At 35.4% G+C, this 18609-nt stretch overlaps 1 protein-coding gene across 1 annotated transcript; it reads right to left on the reverse strand.

Annotated features, from left to right (window-relative positions):
- Window positions 1–1853: 1853 nt before the first annotated feature.
- LOC120199682 (uncharacterized protein At5g23160-like) lies at window positions 1854–6185 on the reverse strand. Its single transcript, XM_039200700.1, has 3 exons — window positions 6132–6185; window positions 2564–2959; window positions 1854–2477 (listed from the first exon to the last, which is right to left on the reverse strand). The coding sequence occupies exons 1-3, from the start codon at window positions 6183–6185 to the stop codon at window positions 1965–1967; spliced, it is 963 nt and encodes a 320-aa protein (XP_039056631.1). The 3' UTR covers window positions 1854–1964.
- Window positions 6186–18609: the final 12424 nt, after the last annotated feature.

Genomic DNA, 18609 nt, shown 5'->3' on the forward strand with positions numbered 1-18609 from the left:
CAGAGGTCTTAGCACTAGTGTAGGCAAAAAACATTCTTTTGATTGTATTCCAAAGCACTTGAAGAAGCATTATGAATTGAACCGGTATGAGTATAGAGATGATAAGTGCAAGCGAAAAGAAACATTCGCACAGCAAGCAGAAACCAATCTAAGCAACCTGCAATCCAATCGAGTAGAAAGAAGAAACATACAACATTAACGACGGCAAAAGCATTCACAATAGAGCCAACGAACTCTATGCAAAGGAAGAAAACGAAGTCAGGACCGTTTGGCGAATGATATCATGTGAGAAATGAGACATAGTGACCAGAAGATGAACGGTAGGTAAATGACAGTGAATGAAGATGAGAAGCTGTGAAAGAGGCAACTCTGTTTGCTAAATGTGAAGAAATGAATTACAAAAATGCTTGAGTCTATAACCCATTACAAACAGTAATTATAGAGCACCACTAAACCAAGTTTAACAACTTGATCTAACAAACTAACCAACCTTTAACAAACTCAATTAATTTTGACTAAACCAATACCAACTAATTACATTATATTATATTATATTTCTAACATAGACTATTTGTCATCGAAGGTTACTCTCGAATGAGGAACGGGACCGTCGGCACCTAACGTCGGATATCAGTTGTTCTTTGTGTGGTGCAGCCGTTGAGAGCAGCTCTCACCTTTTGCGGGAGTGCCCAATTGTTTTGGAGTCGTTGAGAACCCTGGTGAAGCCCGATCGCTTAACAGAATTTTTAGAGATGGATATTGTCGACTGGGTGGACAAGAACCTTCGACAGCCTCGCTATTTTCCGGTAGTGGAGGAGGATTGGAACATCCTCTTTGGCACTGTGGTCTGGTGCGTTTGTAATCGACGTAACCAACTGATTTTTGAAAGGGAACATCCAATCACTGAAGCCTGAAGGTATAATCCAGAGGAATTTATGCATGAAAGACGGAGCAATCCGTGCGTATCACAGCCGAACATTGAAACAACGTGAACAGGGGAGTATAATAAATCGAGTGCTGGTTGGTGTGCTCCCCCGGTTGGGTGGATGAAGCTAAATATCGATGGGGGATGACGACAGAACTCAGGGCTGGCAACTTGTGGAGGCGTGATCCGTGATTCGAATGATGCCTGGGTAACAGGATTTTCGCAGAAAATTGGGTGCTGCTCGGTGGTTGATGTTGAGCTGTGGGGCATCTTCTCGGGTTTGTCCATAGCTTGGGAGAGAGGTTTTTGCAAGGTAATCATCGAATCGGACTGCAAAGATGTCATTGCGGTGGTCCAAGGTCAACCGAGGATGAACGAAATTTCAGTGATGGTGTCGCATGTCCAACAGCTCCTTCAAAGGGATTGGACTATTCAGAGTCGTCATGTTCCACGGGAAAGAAACTAGGTAGCAGACGATTTGGCACAGATGGCGTGGACCATGACTGATCACTTCCAAAGGTTTGTAGAACCACCGGCAGAGATTGCTCGCTTGGTTTGCATGGAGGAAACTGCACGTGCACTTTGTTTGTGAGCTTTGCTCTTCCCTTGTATTAAAAAAAACCAATATATTTCTTTTAAACAAAACTAATATCTAATATAGTGATTGATTGATCCAACTTATGTATTACAAAGTTTTATTACGTGACGATCTTCTCAAACCAATTACTCTATTCGTAATATTAAAATTTAAAATTTTAATCTTATTTTAAAAAATAATGTCTTATCTTATTAAACCTACTAAGTATTGATAAAAAATAACATTATTAAACATCTTCCCACGTTTATTTTATATAATTATTTTAATAATAATAATAAATCTTAATATCCAAGTGTCTGACTTCCATTAATAAACTAAACAAGCTGACTATTAATGTTTCGTCGCTAATAACTTACACAAAATGCCCATCGGGCTCACTTTAGCAAAACGAGTACAGTTACATCTAACGTGTGCATATCAAAACCAAATTGTACAAGGATTTCACAAGGTAAATGGGAAGTTCCTCTGGAGCAACCCTTCCAGCACCACCTTCTTCTTGTACTCCGATGAGTTTAAATATAAATCGTCAGAGCTCGCGGTGGTTTCAACGGTGCTTTTGTTACTGTTACTTCTGGTCCGGAAACGAGGGCAGACGTATAACCAAGCCGACGTATAAAGAATGGCGCATAATCGATCCCAAAGCACCATTGTTATCAAGGTCACCATGATGATAGATATACCCATAACCTGCTCAAATCTCGCGATCGACTCGTTGTTTTTCAGTCGGAGACTGATCGGAGCATGAATCCGGGGACTCCCCGCCCGTTGACTCCGTTCTGGAACCAGTAACGACACCGTATGGGACAATCTGGTTGGTGTTTTTTTAGGTTTGGTCTTCGGTGAAGCCGGTAGGCTTGACCCTGTCCTCGCCGGCTCCGACGGCGATCCCTTGGGCTCCTTCGTTTGGAATAGTGAAATCCATGAGTAGAAACGTACGCTGATAACTTTTTTAACCTACATGACAATGCAGTAAATAGATGAAATAAGCTTGTAAATTAGGTTACATTTAAAGTTCCCACTCCCACACTTTTTACACAAACCTCTTTAGCTGTTTCTCGTGCAACTTGATCGGTGAACGGCGGACGCCGGTGGTCACCTTTGGAATTCCGACGTGAAGGTTTATGGGGTTTAGAGGAATCCTTGATGCTATCAGGCTTCTTCTTCGTCTTGCTGTCCGTGTTATTTACAGGCACCGTTTTGGTGCTGGACTTCCTCGAGCTTAACCGAAACCTTGGCCAAGAAACCGAACGGGTGTTATTTTTCTGGGATTTTTTCTTCGCGGAGAACCCAAAACAACCGAGAAAGCAGCTGTTTATGGGGTTGGTTTCATGGGGTTTGGCCATGAAAGAAGAGATCATTAGAGAAGAAGGGATAACGTAGACATGCAGGAGGAGGGACTTTGAACACGCGAACTGGTTGGCTCTCTTATTGGCTCGCTATATTATATTCGTATGTAAAAAATAAATCATAGTAGAATGTTTCTATGTTGATTTACCGGGACAAATATATCAATAAAAGATTGATTTTTTTTGGGAGAAGACTTGGACTTGGTGTTGGGGTGTTTTTCTTCCCACACGTTTTCACAATTGTACAGTCGGCTTCCTTAAAATATACAATAATACAACACCCTTTTGGCAAATTTGTTATAATACTAAAATTCCATTATTTCATTGCTCATGGGAAGTAATACATTAATTACTCACTCTAACATTAAACCGGTACACGCATGGGTATTCAAACTTCGATTAAAACTGATTTAATCGATCGAGTTAAAGTTTTTTGATTAATCGATCAGTTAATTTTAAGTATTATCATTTAACAGTTAATGATTTTTTTAAACTTTGGTTATCAGTTAATTTGATTCGCAATTAGTATGTTAACCGAATTAATTGAAATTATCAAATATTTAATATATTATTTAGTCTTAAGAGTTTTTAAATTCCAATTTTAATCAAATTAACTGAAAATATACAATATTTTAATGTATAATATATATTATTTATAAATATCAGTTAATTTGATTAACCGACCGTTTAACCGAAATTTGTTCATTTCTATTAATTATTTACAAAAAAAAAATCGATTTGATTAATGGTTAAAAAATAATAAATTTTTGGTTATTCAATTCCGATTTGATTAATGATTTAAAAAAATAATGAATTTTTAGAGATTCGATTAGGTCGGTTAATCGCACCGATCGATTGAATACCTCTAGGTAAACGCTGGGAGATAAGGAACGAAACTACAAATAAAACCGTCGTATTGAAAGCTGATGGCTGGGCTTGGTCAGAATAGTCCAGATAGACGCAAGTGCTTTGGAGAGGCTTCATTTTGCTGGCAACTCTTTTTATTTAAGTTTTGTTGGAACCGAACCGGTCCAACAAATTGAACAAAAAATATAGGGTAAATTCAGGTTTACTCACTAAATTTTACTATCTCTCTTAATTCGCTCACTGTACTTTTAATTTTTCAATCTGCTAACTAAACTTTAGGCATTAAATATTTTTTGTCACTCGACCGTTTTCTCATTAACAGAGTTATTACATGGCTTATTTTAATAATAAAATATGCCACATCATATTTATAATTTTAAAAAATAAAAATAAAATATTAAATTCTATTATTAAACCCTGGTCTTAAACTAGCTTTCAAATCCAAATCTCAAATCTCAAATCATCAACAGCATCTTTCTCCCCTCTTTCAAAGACCCAAATTTTAAATCTAAAGAATACATACAAGATAAAAAAACTCAAATTTGATTTGCAAAGCAACAAAAGCAAATACTATATGATGAAAGCAAAAGGTAATGGTGTTGGGGTTGGGGTTGGTTAAAAACCACCCAAGTTGTTGTTGAAATCAATATTCATAAGGAGTTTTCAAGCTTATTATTGACTGATTCGAAATCTGAATACAAAAATTATTTTTGTATTTACTGGTGAATGAGCCATTGTGGGAATAAAGAAAAAACTAAAGATGCTTCCATAAAGGTGTTGCCATGGTGAGGGAGGGGTAGGGGTTATAATTTGTGATTTAGGGTTTAAATCATTTGGGGTTTTTTAGATGGGAACTTTGGGAGTCATTGACCTCCGACGAAAGTGGTTGGTGGTGATCAGAACGGCAGTAGGTGTGGTGGCCAGAATATGAGTTTGTACAAATTAAGGAGAAGATTAGAGAAAAACAATATAGGAGGAGGAAAAAAAGAAATAAAATGAATTTCTTTAATAAATTTTTTTTTATTTTTTTTAATGATTAAAAAATATTTAAGTAGTCCATGTTATAATTCCGTTAGAAAGTTAATGGATGAGTGACAAAAAAAGTTCAATGTCTAAAGTTCAGTGAGCAAATTGAAAAAAAAAATTGAATGTACGGTGATAAAATAAAATAGAGAATAGAGTTAAGTGAATAAATCTATAATTTACTCAAAAATATATGTAGATCTGATGGTTCAACTAGTGCTATAAATACTTCCATGCAAAGAATCACTTAAAACTGATCCAAAAAACTAGGAAATTGAATCGAAAAATCTGATTAAAAAAACCATATAATTTTCTCAATGTTTTAACCTATTGTTAACTCTTACATGGAAGGCGGTATCATATCTCGAGATATTTTACCGATACGGTAATAATATTAAATTATGTTATTTAAATTATTTTATTTTTTTATTTTTTAGCATTAGTTTATATTTTAATTCATACTATTTATTTAATTAGGTGTATTTCAGCTATTATTTTTGCAGATACATGACTCTCAATCTTTCAAACTCTAAAAAAAATGAGGTTTATTTCAGCTATTGGTTACTATGATGGAGAAATTCGGGAAGATGAAATCGGCGTTGTCTTCACATCAAATCATTTAGTAAGAATATCCTTCAAGATAAACATCACTCTTGAGGAGCTGATCACTCAAATTTCAATGAATATTCATGTTGGAAGTACTAGAAGACTGTCTTCACTTCAGTATAGATTTCTAACCGCACTATTTCCGTTAACTCATACAACATTCGAACTCTCTAATGATGACGATGTTACTATGATAGTTGATGCTCGGAATCAAAATTCAGACGCTGATACACAAATGTATGTCACATTTGTTGAAGTGTCTACGGTTCATAGTATGTCATTATGCTTCCACTATGGGTTGGCTTAACAAGCTAATCAAGTTGACAACCCACCTCAAGTAATGTGTTTAACTCGTTAATGGGAAATCCACATCCTAATACCATCCCATCAAGTTAAATGGGGAGACATCCATCAATAACTTGTTATGAACTCCACTGAGGTGGCTACATAAACAATATGTATGGCAACATCGCTTTCAGTTTAAGGGGAAGTCATTCACCTGCTAATTTCTTTGACCTGAATATGGAGATGCCCTTGACACAACAATCTATTAAATACCCATTTGACACAATGCCTACAAGTTTCAGTGGGAGGCATTCAACTGTGAGCTTCTACTACCTCAATATGGAGATGCCTATGACACAACACTCAGTTCAATAATCGTACGACATGATGCCTTCAAGTTCAAGGGTAAGACATTCAACTACCAACTTGTTAGACCTAAATATCGACATCATAGAGGAGTCTTCATCTCCACCATAAGAACCTCTTCTTGAGACAAGTCTGGATGATGCTGAGACTGGATTATTCGTTTAGCCATAATCACCACAGTTCAACATGGACTCTGATGATGATGATGTAGATGAAGTTCCCAGAAATACGATACACACGGAACCTCCAACACACATGTATGAACCTGACTATAATTCAACGTATGGGCTAGAATTTGCGGATATGCCTAATGTTGGTGACTAAAAATTTAACTCATCAGTCAATGATGGTGAGTTATATATAAAAATGGAGTTTTCATCCAAATAAGAAGTGATGATTGGAATTAAAAATTACAACATTCGTAATTCTATTCACTCCAGAGTCGATCGATCTACCACCGAAAAGTATGTTTGCTACTGTGTCCAACGTGATAACGGATGCAACTAGATAGTTCATCTATCGAATAAGAAAACGAAAAACAACATACGAGAACTAACAATATACAAATGTCCTCATACATGTTGTGATATAGGGATCAATTAGGACTATCCCAACTTGGACTCCGACATTATGTGTAAAGCTATCACACCTATGGTCAAAACAAGCTCACATATTGCTATTGCGGTGATGATTTCATCTATACAATCTCAATATGTGTACATTGTCTCCTATAAGAAAGCATGGAAGGCAAAGTAGAATGTCATTAAAAAACTTCACGGCGAGTGAGATTCATCTTACAACTAACTACCAAATTGGTTTAGGGTAGTGGACTTAAAAACTTGTCATGCATACCACAATGATAAGTGTTTCACGATCAATGCCAATTCTACCGGCTTTTTTGGACTTACCCACAGTGCATTAATGCTGTGAAATACTGCAAGCCCATTGTTCAAATTTACGGGACATTCTTGGATGGAAAATACAAGCAAGTTTTGTTATTGGAAGTTGTCTAATATGACAATCGTAAAATTATTCTAGTTTCTTTGGCTATTATTGAAGGAGAATATACATATTCTTGGGTTTTTTTCCTCAAAAAATGCGCTTAAATGTTGTCAAAAAAGAAAAATATGTGTCATTTCAGATCGTGGAGCTGAGATCAAAGCATCAATGAAGTATTTGGGTATAATGTGGCAACCACCCTATGTCTCACATCAGTATTGTATTTGACATATTGCTGCAAATTATCATGGAAAGTTCAAGAATAATGATATGCGCTAATCACTTGTGCACATGGGTATGTCACAATGTCTAATTTCATTTCTCAATAATTTTCATTTTTATGGGAACTTAACAGTAAGTACTATATTTGACGCTTAGGTTACGAACTATTACCTCAAACGTTTAAGTCCATGCTTCAAGATTTGGGTGGAAAAAATGAGCAAGGGTACAATTACATCAGTCTTGTCAACAAAGAAATGTGGACAAATGCATACGATGGTGAATATCGATATGGATACATGACAACCAACTTGGCCGAGTCTATCAATTCAACCTTAAAGGGGGAGGACCATTTACCAGTAATAGCTTTGGTTAAAACTACTTATTTTTCGTTTGGGAGTGCTTTTTGCAAAGCTCGGGGACAAACTCTAACTTGGATACAAAATAGTCATACTTATCACCTAATATTAGTTACATATTTACAAACAATAATTTATGCATCAAATGAAATGTATGTAACAAGCTTTCCCGAACCCATGAATTATTTCGTGTCACATAAATGCTATGACATCTTCAAGTGATTGAAGCTAACTCGTTCGTTAATCTACAAGACAAGTGGTGTAACTGTGGGTTTTTTCAAGCTCTGAAGTATACATGCTCCCATGTCATAGCAGCTTGCTCTTATACCCATCAAGACTATAACCGTTTTGTGGATCCTTTATATCGAGTTTCATAAGTATTTAAGGTATATGAATTTGAGTTTCTCCCATATGTAATGAAATATACCCAAATGAGGTTTAGAATTAGCTTTCGATTGTACCAGATCCATCCTTATTAAGGTAAACAGATCATCCAAATTCCATTCGAATTCATTGTGATATAGATATTCGAGAGACGTCCAAAAAACAAAAGTTGCGGGCATTGTAGAAACCTAGGTCATAATAGGAAAAATGTTTATCTCTTTTATCATCACGTAACCTTTGATGCTCTAACGATGTAATTGTTGTTTATGAAGCCTCAGTATGTGTTGTTTCATTTTTGTTTACTTTTAACGAATGTGCTACTCAAGTGATGGACAACTCAAGTGAAAATTAATTAAAATATTACAAACTAAATAATAAAAATAATAAAATAGAAAAATTAAATACAAGTTGTCGACACACATTTTCATCCGATTTCTATTAATATGTTAATTTATGGTTTAGGGTATATAGCGTAAATGTATTATACTATATATACATATTATTTTATATACTTTAACTATATTATATGCACATATTAACTTATTTTTTCCCTATTTATTTACAGGATCAGGCCCCAAGCCCAAATACAAATAAAAACACGCCTAGGTACAAGCATCCTCAAATCAGTAAACCCGCGACCCGTTTTGGAGCACCCAACAGTGGACCCGAACTAGAGCAACCGGAGACCCGGTCTGCTTGTGCCCGACCTGCATCAGTAAACTAGGGTTTCTAGAACCCTGGCCCCTTTCTCCATCAACATCGTTTCCCTTGTTCGAAGACTCCTCTGCGTCGCATCTTCCTCACGCGTCCAACAACCCATGCACCGGGATTTTCAGCCTCACCAACAAACATGCATCAAGGATAGCATTTGTGTTTCATTAGGACTCCAATCTTTAACTAAAAATAACCTTTTGCTAGGCTATAAAATGATGTAATTATCACTATTGTTACACAGTGAATACACAAGCAGAGATACGATTTTTACACGAGAATTTTCATACGAAATACATATTGAAATTTGAGAGAAACACCAAGGGAAATCATCTTAAAAACTCAGAGCAATCGAAGTGTTTATTTTTTCTATATTTCGAAAAGAGTATAGGTAAAAATCTTTTACCTTTATCATTCTTACATGCGTAGGGATCTTGTTTCGTTGTTTGGTTACATAAAACCCCAAAAAGAATTCTCTGTCGAGGATCGGGAAGGGTTTTTTGTTCAAAAAATTTAAATATCTAGCCCTCCCGAGGTAACATTTTGGAAAACCAAGGTCGTTTTTAAAAGATTTAAAAAAAGCTTTGAAAAGCAAAAAAAATCGATTTTTCGATCAATTGCGACAGCGCGGCGACGCACGGTGGCCTGATTCTGGAAAATCGACCCTTGTTCTTCATATGGAAGAACATTAGAGAGAAATCAGAAAAAATAGGGGAGGGGCGTTCGTGGAAGAAGAAGAGAAATGAATAATTTTAAAAAAAATGGCTTTATACTAAACCCATCGACCTCCATGACCTGACTCGTGCCCATGTTAGATCCGTGTGTTTTTAAAAAAATAGGGTAAACTACCCTTTTGGTCTCTCTTCGTTTTTAAAGTGTAATTTTGACCCCGAATTAAACTTACATCTCTATATTTCTTTGGAATTTGACCCCAGTTTGTTGTTCTTTTGATTTAATCCCTGTGCAGTTTTATTTATTCTTTTAATTACTTTATTTTTATTCATTTAAATATTATATTTTAATATATATATATACATATACATATTTTTTTATTAATTAATTTATTTTATTTTATATTAGTATATATATATATTTAATTATTTTTATTTGGTTATTTCTTTGTTTAAGTATTATATCTTATAGTTTTATGTATATATATGTTTCTATTTTTTATTTATTTATTTTCTTTTTATTTCTTTCATTTCCTTTACGTTTATTCAATCTGTTATTTATTTTTATTTTGTATGTTTTTATTTACTTATTTATTACATTGCTATTATTTTCTTCATTTTATTTATCTTCTTTATTATGGCATATTTTCATTTTATTTATTGTCTCTTATTTTTTTTTTCATTTATCTTTTTTTTTACTTTATCCTTTTTATTTACTATTTTACTTATTTCATTTTTCCTTATTTTAGTTATTTTCATTACCTTATCGTCTAATGTGTTTCTCGACTTTTTCTAAGAGTACACCTTTAAAATTATCTTAGGTAAGTAATGAGGATCGTATTTTTACCTTTAATTTAGAGTTACAATTTTCTTAATCTAAGACAACTGGAAATTACATAGTACTGAAAGGGTAGTTCAAGGGTGATAGCCCTTCATTGACTGTAACCGACTCCCGAATCCGACACATATTTGGTAAGACGCAAATCAAGTAAGAAATAAGGTATCCGATCAACCCATTTGCTTTTAAATAAATTATTGGTGGTGACTCCTAAACCATTTTCCTAAGTCGAAGCCCAATTTCGGGCCTACCCGAAAGACGGTTCCGACAACTTACGACTCCGCTGGGGACAGGTAAGTGAGTCAGGCTAAGGTAATTTCCAGTTGTCTTTTTAATGAAAAGGGTAAGTTTAAATTTTAAGGTAACATTTCGATCCCTATTGTTTACTTTTGATTATATTTTCGAGTAAATAGTTATACTGACGATTTTTTCAATGATTTCAACCTTTAAAAAAAATTTCACCTAAGGCTCTAAACCCGAGTCCCAAACCCATTTTTAAGTGGGGGTGAAAGCGACGCTCTCGTGAGAATTGATTCTCCGTATGGACCTAGCAAGTAACCTTCGAGATTCATATACCTTATGTTTTCGTGTGAATTTATTTTCCGTATGGGCATAAGGGAATGTTTCCTCTCAAGTTTAACTTAGTCCACATAAGCTTGTAATGGGCTTAGGACTAAGTGTCTGGCAAGCCTAAGGGGGCACCAGCAAGGAGAACTCGAGTACCTTTTTTAGAACCTAAACCGGAGACTATTGGAGAATTAGAGCCTACCCTAAAACCCCGTTTCAAAACCTAGGATACTTGAATTATTTCATGTTTTACTTTATGTTCAAAGCATACGAACTAGACAAATATGTTGTTAGAATCTGTTTCAAATTAGCATGCGGGATAGAAATCATGTCCGGGTAGGCATGTGGGGTAGGACTTTTATTTTCATGATTGTTTTGATTATTTTCACCTCACTAACTCTTTTCATTTTTTGTTCTCTTTTATTTTATTTTCATATTTTGCATCATTCATTCAAAAGAGGTGTTGATCCACCAAAAACGTGTTCGTTAGACGTAAATTATCTACATTAATTGACAAATGGGTTATAATACAAAGAGATGAAAAGCTCACAATACTCAGAATGGATCGGGTTTACATCGAGCACTTCGAAAGTCGACTTTTCCAAAACAGGTTGGCAAAGGTTGCAGGGGCAATACATGAAAAGGTTGCTGACCTGGAGTGTCCCTTCAAAGATAACAAGAACAAGCTGGCAAAACCCTAACTGAGTTAGAGGCAATTATCAACAAACTCAAGAAAGAAGCAGCTAAACTTTGAATAGTTCTTATCGATGAAGGTCTAAAATGGTGCTTTCGTTAAAAACACGCTCAGCAGAGAGTGAATGCCAGAAATGCAATCATCCGAGACTTTTTGGAGCAAGAAGCTCGTCACTTGCATAATTTAGCCTGAGAAGCCGAAACTGTTCGATAGTGCGTTCAACCGATGACAAAGGCGGAAGACGAAACAACCAGTTCAAAGCTGTTCGGGGTCTATACCTTTAAAATGTTTTTTGTCTCTTAAGACGTAACACTTTTGTCCCCAATAAGGATTATTTATAATAACATACACATTTTTTGGATCAATGCCTTGAATATTGCATGCATTATGCATTTAGACATATTTTACATTTTGTTATTTTTATTTCTTTGCATTCGCATTAACTAACAAGAGATGTCTCATAAAAAAGGAACAAACCAGCGTTGAAAGCCAATTAAAGATTACCTGAAGTGTGTCTGTAAGTAGATCCAAAGCGATGAATAAGATACTCGCGCGTGTTAGTAAGATTGAGAAAATTCAAGAGCAGCTCATAAAAACCCAACGAGAGATGATTGATCAAGCAAGAAGATTTCAGGATGAATCCAAAGAACAGATGACCAAGATAATGGATATGATAAATGTTGCGATCCATGGAGAGAAGCCACTAGTGGATCCCATTTTGGATTGGACTATGAATGCTGGTGCCGAAATTGAAACGATAATGGCAAGAGGACATGTTAAGGAGCCAAATATTTCAGGTCCGCTCCAAAAACCAAATGTGGTTGTAGAAGGTTCCACTGGGCCAACCAGGGAGGATGAGCTTTCCCTTGTGAGATATAAGCTTCACTCAAAGAAGAGGGTCATAGAATATGACCGAATATTGACCAAGAAAGCCAATAAGGATCAACCTTTCATGATTAGAGGTTCTACTCCTTTTTAATCATCAGGACAAGATACTCAAGCTCCATATATAAAGTCATTGCTAAGTAGTCTCTCGTCATGGGGACTAAATGAGAAGAAAAACAATGTACAGGGTTTTTAGTTCCCTCTCTTCCACTTTTCACTTGAAAAATTACGTTAAAAAATGCTCAAAGCCAGATTGGTTACACTGGGATATATCCAGACACAGTGGCCCCCGAATGAGAAATAGACCTAGAAGAAGATTCCTTGGGTAAACCAGGATAGAACCCCAGTTTGTTCAGCTAAGGTTCCTAGCAACCTTGAGGATCCTTTAGAACAAGCAATCCAGGAGTGCAAAGTAGAAGAGAAAGAGATGAAGGTCAAAAACTAAGAAGTCGTCAATTTAATGGAGAATGCATGCGAATAACATAAGAGGCAAAAAAAAATGAAAAAGTAAATTTAAGCAGAAGGGCCTCCGTGAATGTAATCTGAGACTGGCCCGTGGGTTTAAGAATGGATGGGGCGGATGTAGCCAAGAAGACACCTCAAACTGCTTCAACAGAGGATTCCTGTGAAAAACCTAAGGCACAAGAGGATCGGAAAGGAAATCCAAGTAAAAGAGCTTTCATGGATGTAGTCCGAGACTGGCCCGTGGGTTTAAGAATCAGTGGGACAGACGCAGCTTCGAAGACACCTCAAACACATATATCAGATTTCCTAAAGGCAAGAGGGATTCTGGGCAGCTCAGGAGGCTTAACGAATATTACGTCAATCACAACTGTCATATGCGTTCGGGATCCGACCAAAACTATCACCATCGAGAAAAATCATTTTGGATCTAAATTGTGGCCCAATTTTTAGCAACCAGGAAAGGAAATGCTGATAAATCATAAGGAAGTGGGATATTCCCAAAAAGTTGCTCCAGAGGAAACATAAATTGATGCATTTGAGGGTACATCAAAAAGAGCCCCGGCCAGTGAAACAAATGAGGAATGGAAGCCAGTGCAGATGAAAGCCCTAATCCAACTAGTGAGGCACTCAAATGGGGCATTATTCCATTTGATGGCATCATGTTTGAATTTGTTTTTTTCTCATATTTCTTTTTACTTGCTTTTGAACTTTCTTTTTATGAGGATATTTAAATGAATCTATGTTGAGCATTTAATCAAATTTACAACTGGAAATTCTTTGAATATCAACTAAATTCAAAAACTCTGTAAATAATCGAGTTACAAATCTTTGACATTATGACATAACTAAAAAATAATGACATTTGATTTTACCCCCAAAGACACACTCGGACACCATACCCTTTTCTTGCAAATAACCAATATAGCGTTCTCCTCTCATGAGAGAATAAAAAAGAGGCTTGGTATTTAGATGTGCATAGGTACAGACAACATGGGGTATCCTTTTGCATATGACAATTACTATACTTTTTGTTTAAGACGTTCAGTGATGATAATGATCTTCACGAATGGAATAGTCGAGTAGGTGAATCTAGTTTAGGTCGATTGCTTGGAAATTGAACTCTAAAGATGAGATTCCTTGACTTTAAACAACACCTAGACTATAACATGTTCTTCTTGACAAACTTAAGAAGTTGAATTCGTATACCCAAATTATAATATTATATATATACGATAAAGCTTGAGCTGTCACTCTAAAGCAATTGGTTAAATGTCCCGGCTTTATGGATAAGATTCAGCTAGCATGATAAAGGTAATTATAATATACAATAAAACTTGAGTTGTCCCTCTAGAGCAATTGGTTAAACACCCTGGCTTTATGGATAATATTCAGCTAGCCTGATAAAGGTGATTATAATATCTATACAATGATATTAAGTTGTCCCTCTAGAGCAATTAGTTAAATGCCCCGGCTTTATGGATTCAACTAGCCAGACAATGACAAATTTAAATAAGGAGTTTCGGTAAAAATGGACTAAAGGAGTTAAGGAACACCTATTATAGTCAAATTTACACGACCACTCAAGAATTTCATTTTTAGATCGATATTTCTACACTACCTTTGTTAGAGGAGCTTACAAAACTTGAACAAATTGAAGATTTCAGAGAACCAAAATAGAAGGTCTAGTAATTGATAATGCTAGTTATGTCATTTTGTCCGCATTCAATTAAAATGTCAAGCCAAAGAAAAAACATGTTGCGATGTTTCAAAAAAATGGAATTTTGGGTGGCCGAAATCTTAGAAAGAAGGTCAACCTAAAGCCAACTCATCATTTGAACATTTGTCAAAGAGCTATAACTCTGAAAGCATTAAAAGAGCTATTGATTCCTTTGATATTCTTTGAACTCATGTTTATAATTTGATTCGATTTGATTGTGAGCCTGAATTAAGGGGCAATTTTTACTGAATTCTTCTATTTTCATATCCTTTTTTTCCCTCCTGAATAAGAGAAAGGAAAAAACATTTTCAAATAGGACAATCTCAAATGTGAAAGGTTTTGGAAGGTGCTAAGGCTCATTTTGCCTCTATTGAAGAAATAACGAACAATGCCAAATTTCGAGCATTTAATAAGACAATTAGTCCGAGAGATCAGATAGAAATGGTGACATTACCAATAACCTGAGAAGAAAATGGGGCATGGTCGATTTCAACGACAAGACCAGCAAATAAAAATGAGGCTCCATCCAAGGGATAAAACAGAATTAATTCATATTGCATGCATTTTAGACATACTTAAGAGCATCACGTTTATCATTTTTAGCATACATAATTTTTTGTAGCTTTTTGAGTCAAGTTTCAACTTCAAGACGAAAGATACTCGATTCAAAAGCACATTCAAAAGTTGATGGTGGTTGCTCGACCTCACAGCGAATGGGCGACCATCTAACGATCAAACAACTTTCCGAGTCTCGTTCAGAGTCAATTTCAACTTCACAACAAAGGATATTGAACTCGAATCGACATAATTTACTTGAGATTGGATTCCAACTTCACAACGAATGATATACAACTCAAAGCATCAATGCAACCCTTGGATTTTAACTTCACGATGAAGGATATCCAATTCAAGGCTCAACTTCATGACAAAGGGGTCATCCACGATTTTAACTCCACGACAGAGGATATCGTGCCCACAAGCAGCAATACAAACCTTAGATTTCAACTTCACGACGAAGGATATCCAATTCGAGGCATAACTTCACGATGAAGGGCCATCCATGATTTCAACTCCACGATGGAGGATATCGTGCCTGCAAGCATCAATACAACCCTTGGATTTCAACTTCACGACAAAGGATATCCAATTCGAGGCTCAACTTCATGACGAAGGGGTCATCCACGATTTCAACTCCACGACGGAGGATATCGTGCCCACAAGCAACAATGTCATCCACAATTTCAATTTCTCGACGAAGGATATCGTGTTCATTTGCAACATAACTCAAGGCTAGAAGGGTTATATGCCAATAAAAGATCTTCGAGTTCGACTACGCTCAGCTCCAAGGAACATCATTTGCAACATAGCTGAAAGCAAGAAGAACTATTTGCCAACAAAAGACATTTGAGTTCAACTACGCTCAGCTCCAAGGCAGATCATTTGCAACATAGCTCAAGGCAAGAAGGAATATTTTCCAGCAAAAGACCTTCGAGTTCGATTACGCTCAACTCAAAGACATATCATTTACAGCATAACTCAAGGCTAGAAGGGTTATCTACAAGCCAAAAACCTTCGAGTTCGACTACGCTTAGCTCTAAGGCACATCATTTGCAACATAGCTCAAGGCGAAAAGGGTTATCTGTCGACAAAATACCTTCGAGTTCGATTTCATTCAGCTTAAGGGCTTTTCAAATTTACAGTATAGCTTAAGTCGAGAAAAGCTATATGTCAATAAAAATTGTGGAGTTTGATTACATTCAGCTCGATGACACATCATTCACATTACTTGCCGGTTGCAGTCGAGGTTTTCAAGTCTAGAAGAAGACCTGGGTTAGCCGTGCCATAGTGACAAGGAACCATTTTCAGACATCATAGCTTAAGTCGAGAAAAGCTATCTGTCAATGAAGACTTTTCGAGTCTGATTTCATTCAACTCGAAGGTCTATCAACCACATGGTGGAGTAAAGGAACTATTTTACAGTCGAATTTATAAACCAAGGTCTTTAAATCGAGAATAAGACCGAAGTGGACTACAAGCCACACTCTGATCCAAATCTCGAACTGCAGCTTTAATTCCATATAATTTCAAGACGGACTCAACTTCGCAACCAAGGAGCCATCCAAATCAACAGGGAGTTATTCTTAATTGAAATATCATAGTCAATTTTTAACTTCGCCGAACGAAAATTTGTGTTCTTTTGTCTTTATTCTATTTTTCGTTCCACGAAAAAAGACAAAGAGGGGCAGCTGTCGATACACATTTTTGTCCGATTTCTATTAATATGTTAATTTATGGTTTATAGTATATAGCGAAAATGTATTATATTATATATAAATATTATGTTATATACTTTAACTATATTATATGCACATATTAACTTAATTTTCCCTATTTATTTACAGGATCAGGCCCCAGACCCAAATATAAATAAAAAACGCCAAGATATAAGCACCCCCAAATCAATAAACCCGCGTCCCATTTTGGAGCACCCAACAGTGGACCTAAACTAGAGCAACCTGAGACCCGGTTCGCTTGTGCCCGACTCGCATCAATAAGCTAGGGTTTCCAGAACCCCAGCCCCTTTCTCCATCAACGTTGTTTCCCCTGTTTGAAAACTCATATGTGCCGCATCTTCCTCACGCGTCCAACAACCCATGCACCGAGATTTTCAGTCTCACCAACAAACATGCATCAAGGATAATATTTGTGTTTCATTAGGACTCCAATCTTTAACTAAAAATAACCTTTTTCTATGCTATAAAATAATGTAATTATCACTACTGTTACACAGTGAATACACAACCAGAGACACGATTTTTACACGAGAATTTTCATACGAAATACATACTGAAATTTGAGAAAAACACCAAGGGAAATCATCTAAAAAACTCAGAGCAACCGAAGTGTTTTTTTGCTATATTTCGAAAAGAGTATAGGTAAAAATCTCTTACCTTTGTCATTCTTGCATGCGTAGGGATCTTGTTTCGTTGTTTGGTTACACAAAACCCCAAAAAGAGTTCTCTACCGAGGATCGGGGAGGGCTTTTTCGTTCGAAAAATTTAAAGATCTAGCCCTCCCGAGACAACCTTTTGGAAAACCAAGGTCGTTTTTTAAAAGATTTAAAAAAAACTTTGAAAAAAAATTGATTTTGCCGCTCACGGTGGCCGGATTCTGGAAAACCGACCCTTGTTCTTCATATGGAAGAACATTAGAGAGAAATTAGAAAAAGAGGGGAGTGACGTTCGTGGAATAATAAGAGAAATGAAGAATTTAATTTTTTTTGGCTTTATACTAAGCCTATCGGACCTCCACGACCCAACTCGTGCCCATGTTAGATCCACATGTTTTTTAAAGAAATAGTGTAAACTACCCTTTTGGTCCCTCTTCGTTTTTAAAGTGTAATTTTGACCCCAAATTGAACTTACATCTCTATATTTCTTTGGAATTTGGCTTCCAGTTTGTTGTTCTTTCAATTTAATACATGTGCAGTTTTATTTATTCTTTTAATTTCCTTATTTTTATTCATTTAAACATTATATTTTATTATATATATACATGTACATATATGTTGTTTTATTAATTTATTTATTTCATTTTACATTAGTATATATATATATAATTATTTGTATTTGGCTATTTCTTTGTTTAAGTATTATATCTTATAGTTTTATGTTTATATATTTTTCTATTTTTTTATTTATTACTATTATTTTCTTTTTATTTATTTCATTTCATTTGCGTTTATTCCATCTGTTATTTATTTTTATTTTGTATTTTGTATTTACTTATTTATTACATTGCTATTATTTTCTTCATTTTATTTATCTTCTTTATTATGACATCTTTTTATTTCTTTTCTCTTATTTATTTTATTCCATTTATCTCTTTTTTACCTTATCCTTCTTTTACTATTTTAATTATTTCATTTTTTCTTTATTTTATTTTTCCTTATTTTAGTTATTTTCATTACGTTATCGTCTAATGTGTTTCTTTACTTTTTCTAAGGGTACACCTTTAAAATTATCTTAGGTAAGTAATGGGGATTGTTTTTTTACGTTTAATTTAGAGTTATAATTTTCTTAAT

This window comes from Hibiscus syriacus, unplaced genomic scaffold (assembly GCF_006381635.1).
Source record: "Hibiscus syriacus cultivar Baekdansim isolate YM2019G1 unplaced genomic scaffold, ASM638163v2 tig00005465_pilon, whole genome shotgun sequence".
NCBI lineage: Eukaryota > Viridiplantae > Streptophyta > Magnoliopsida > Malvales > Malvaceae > Hibiscus > Hibiscus syriacus.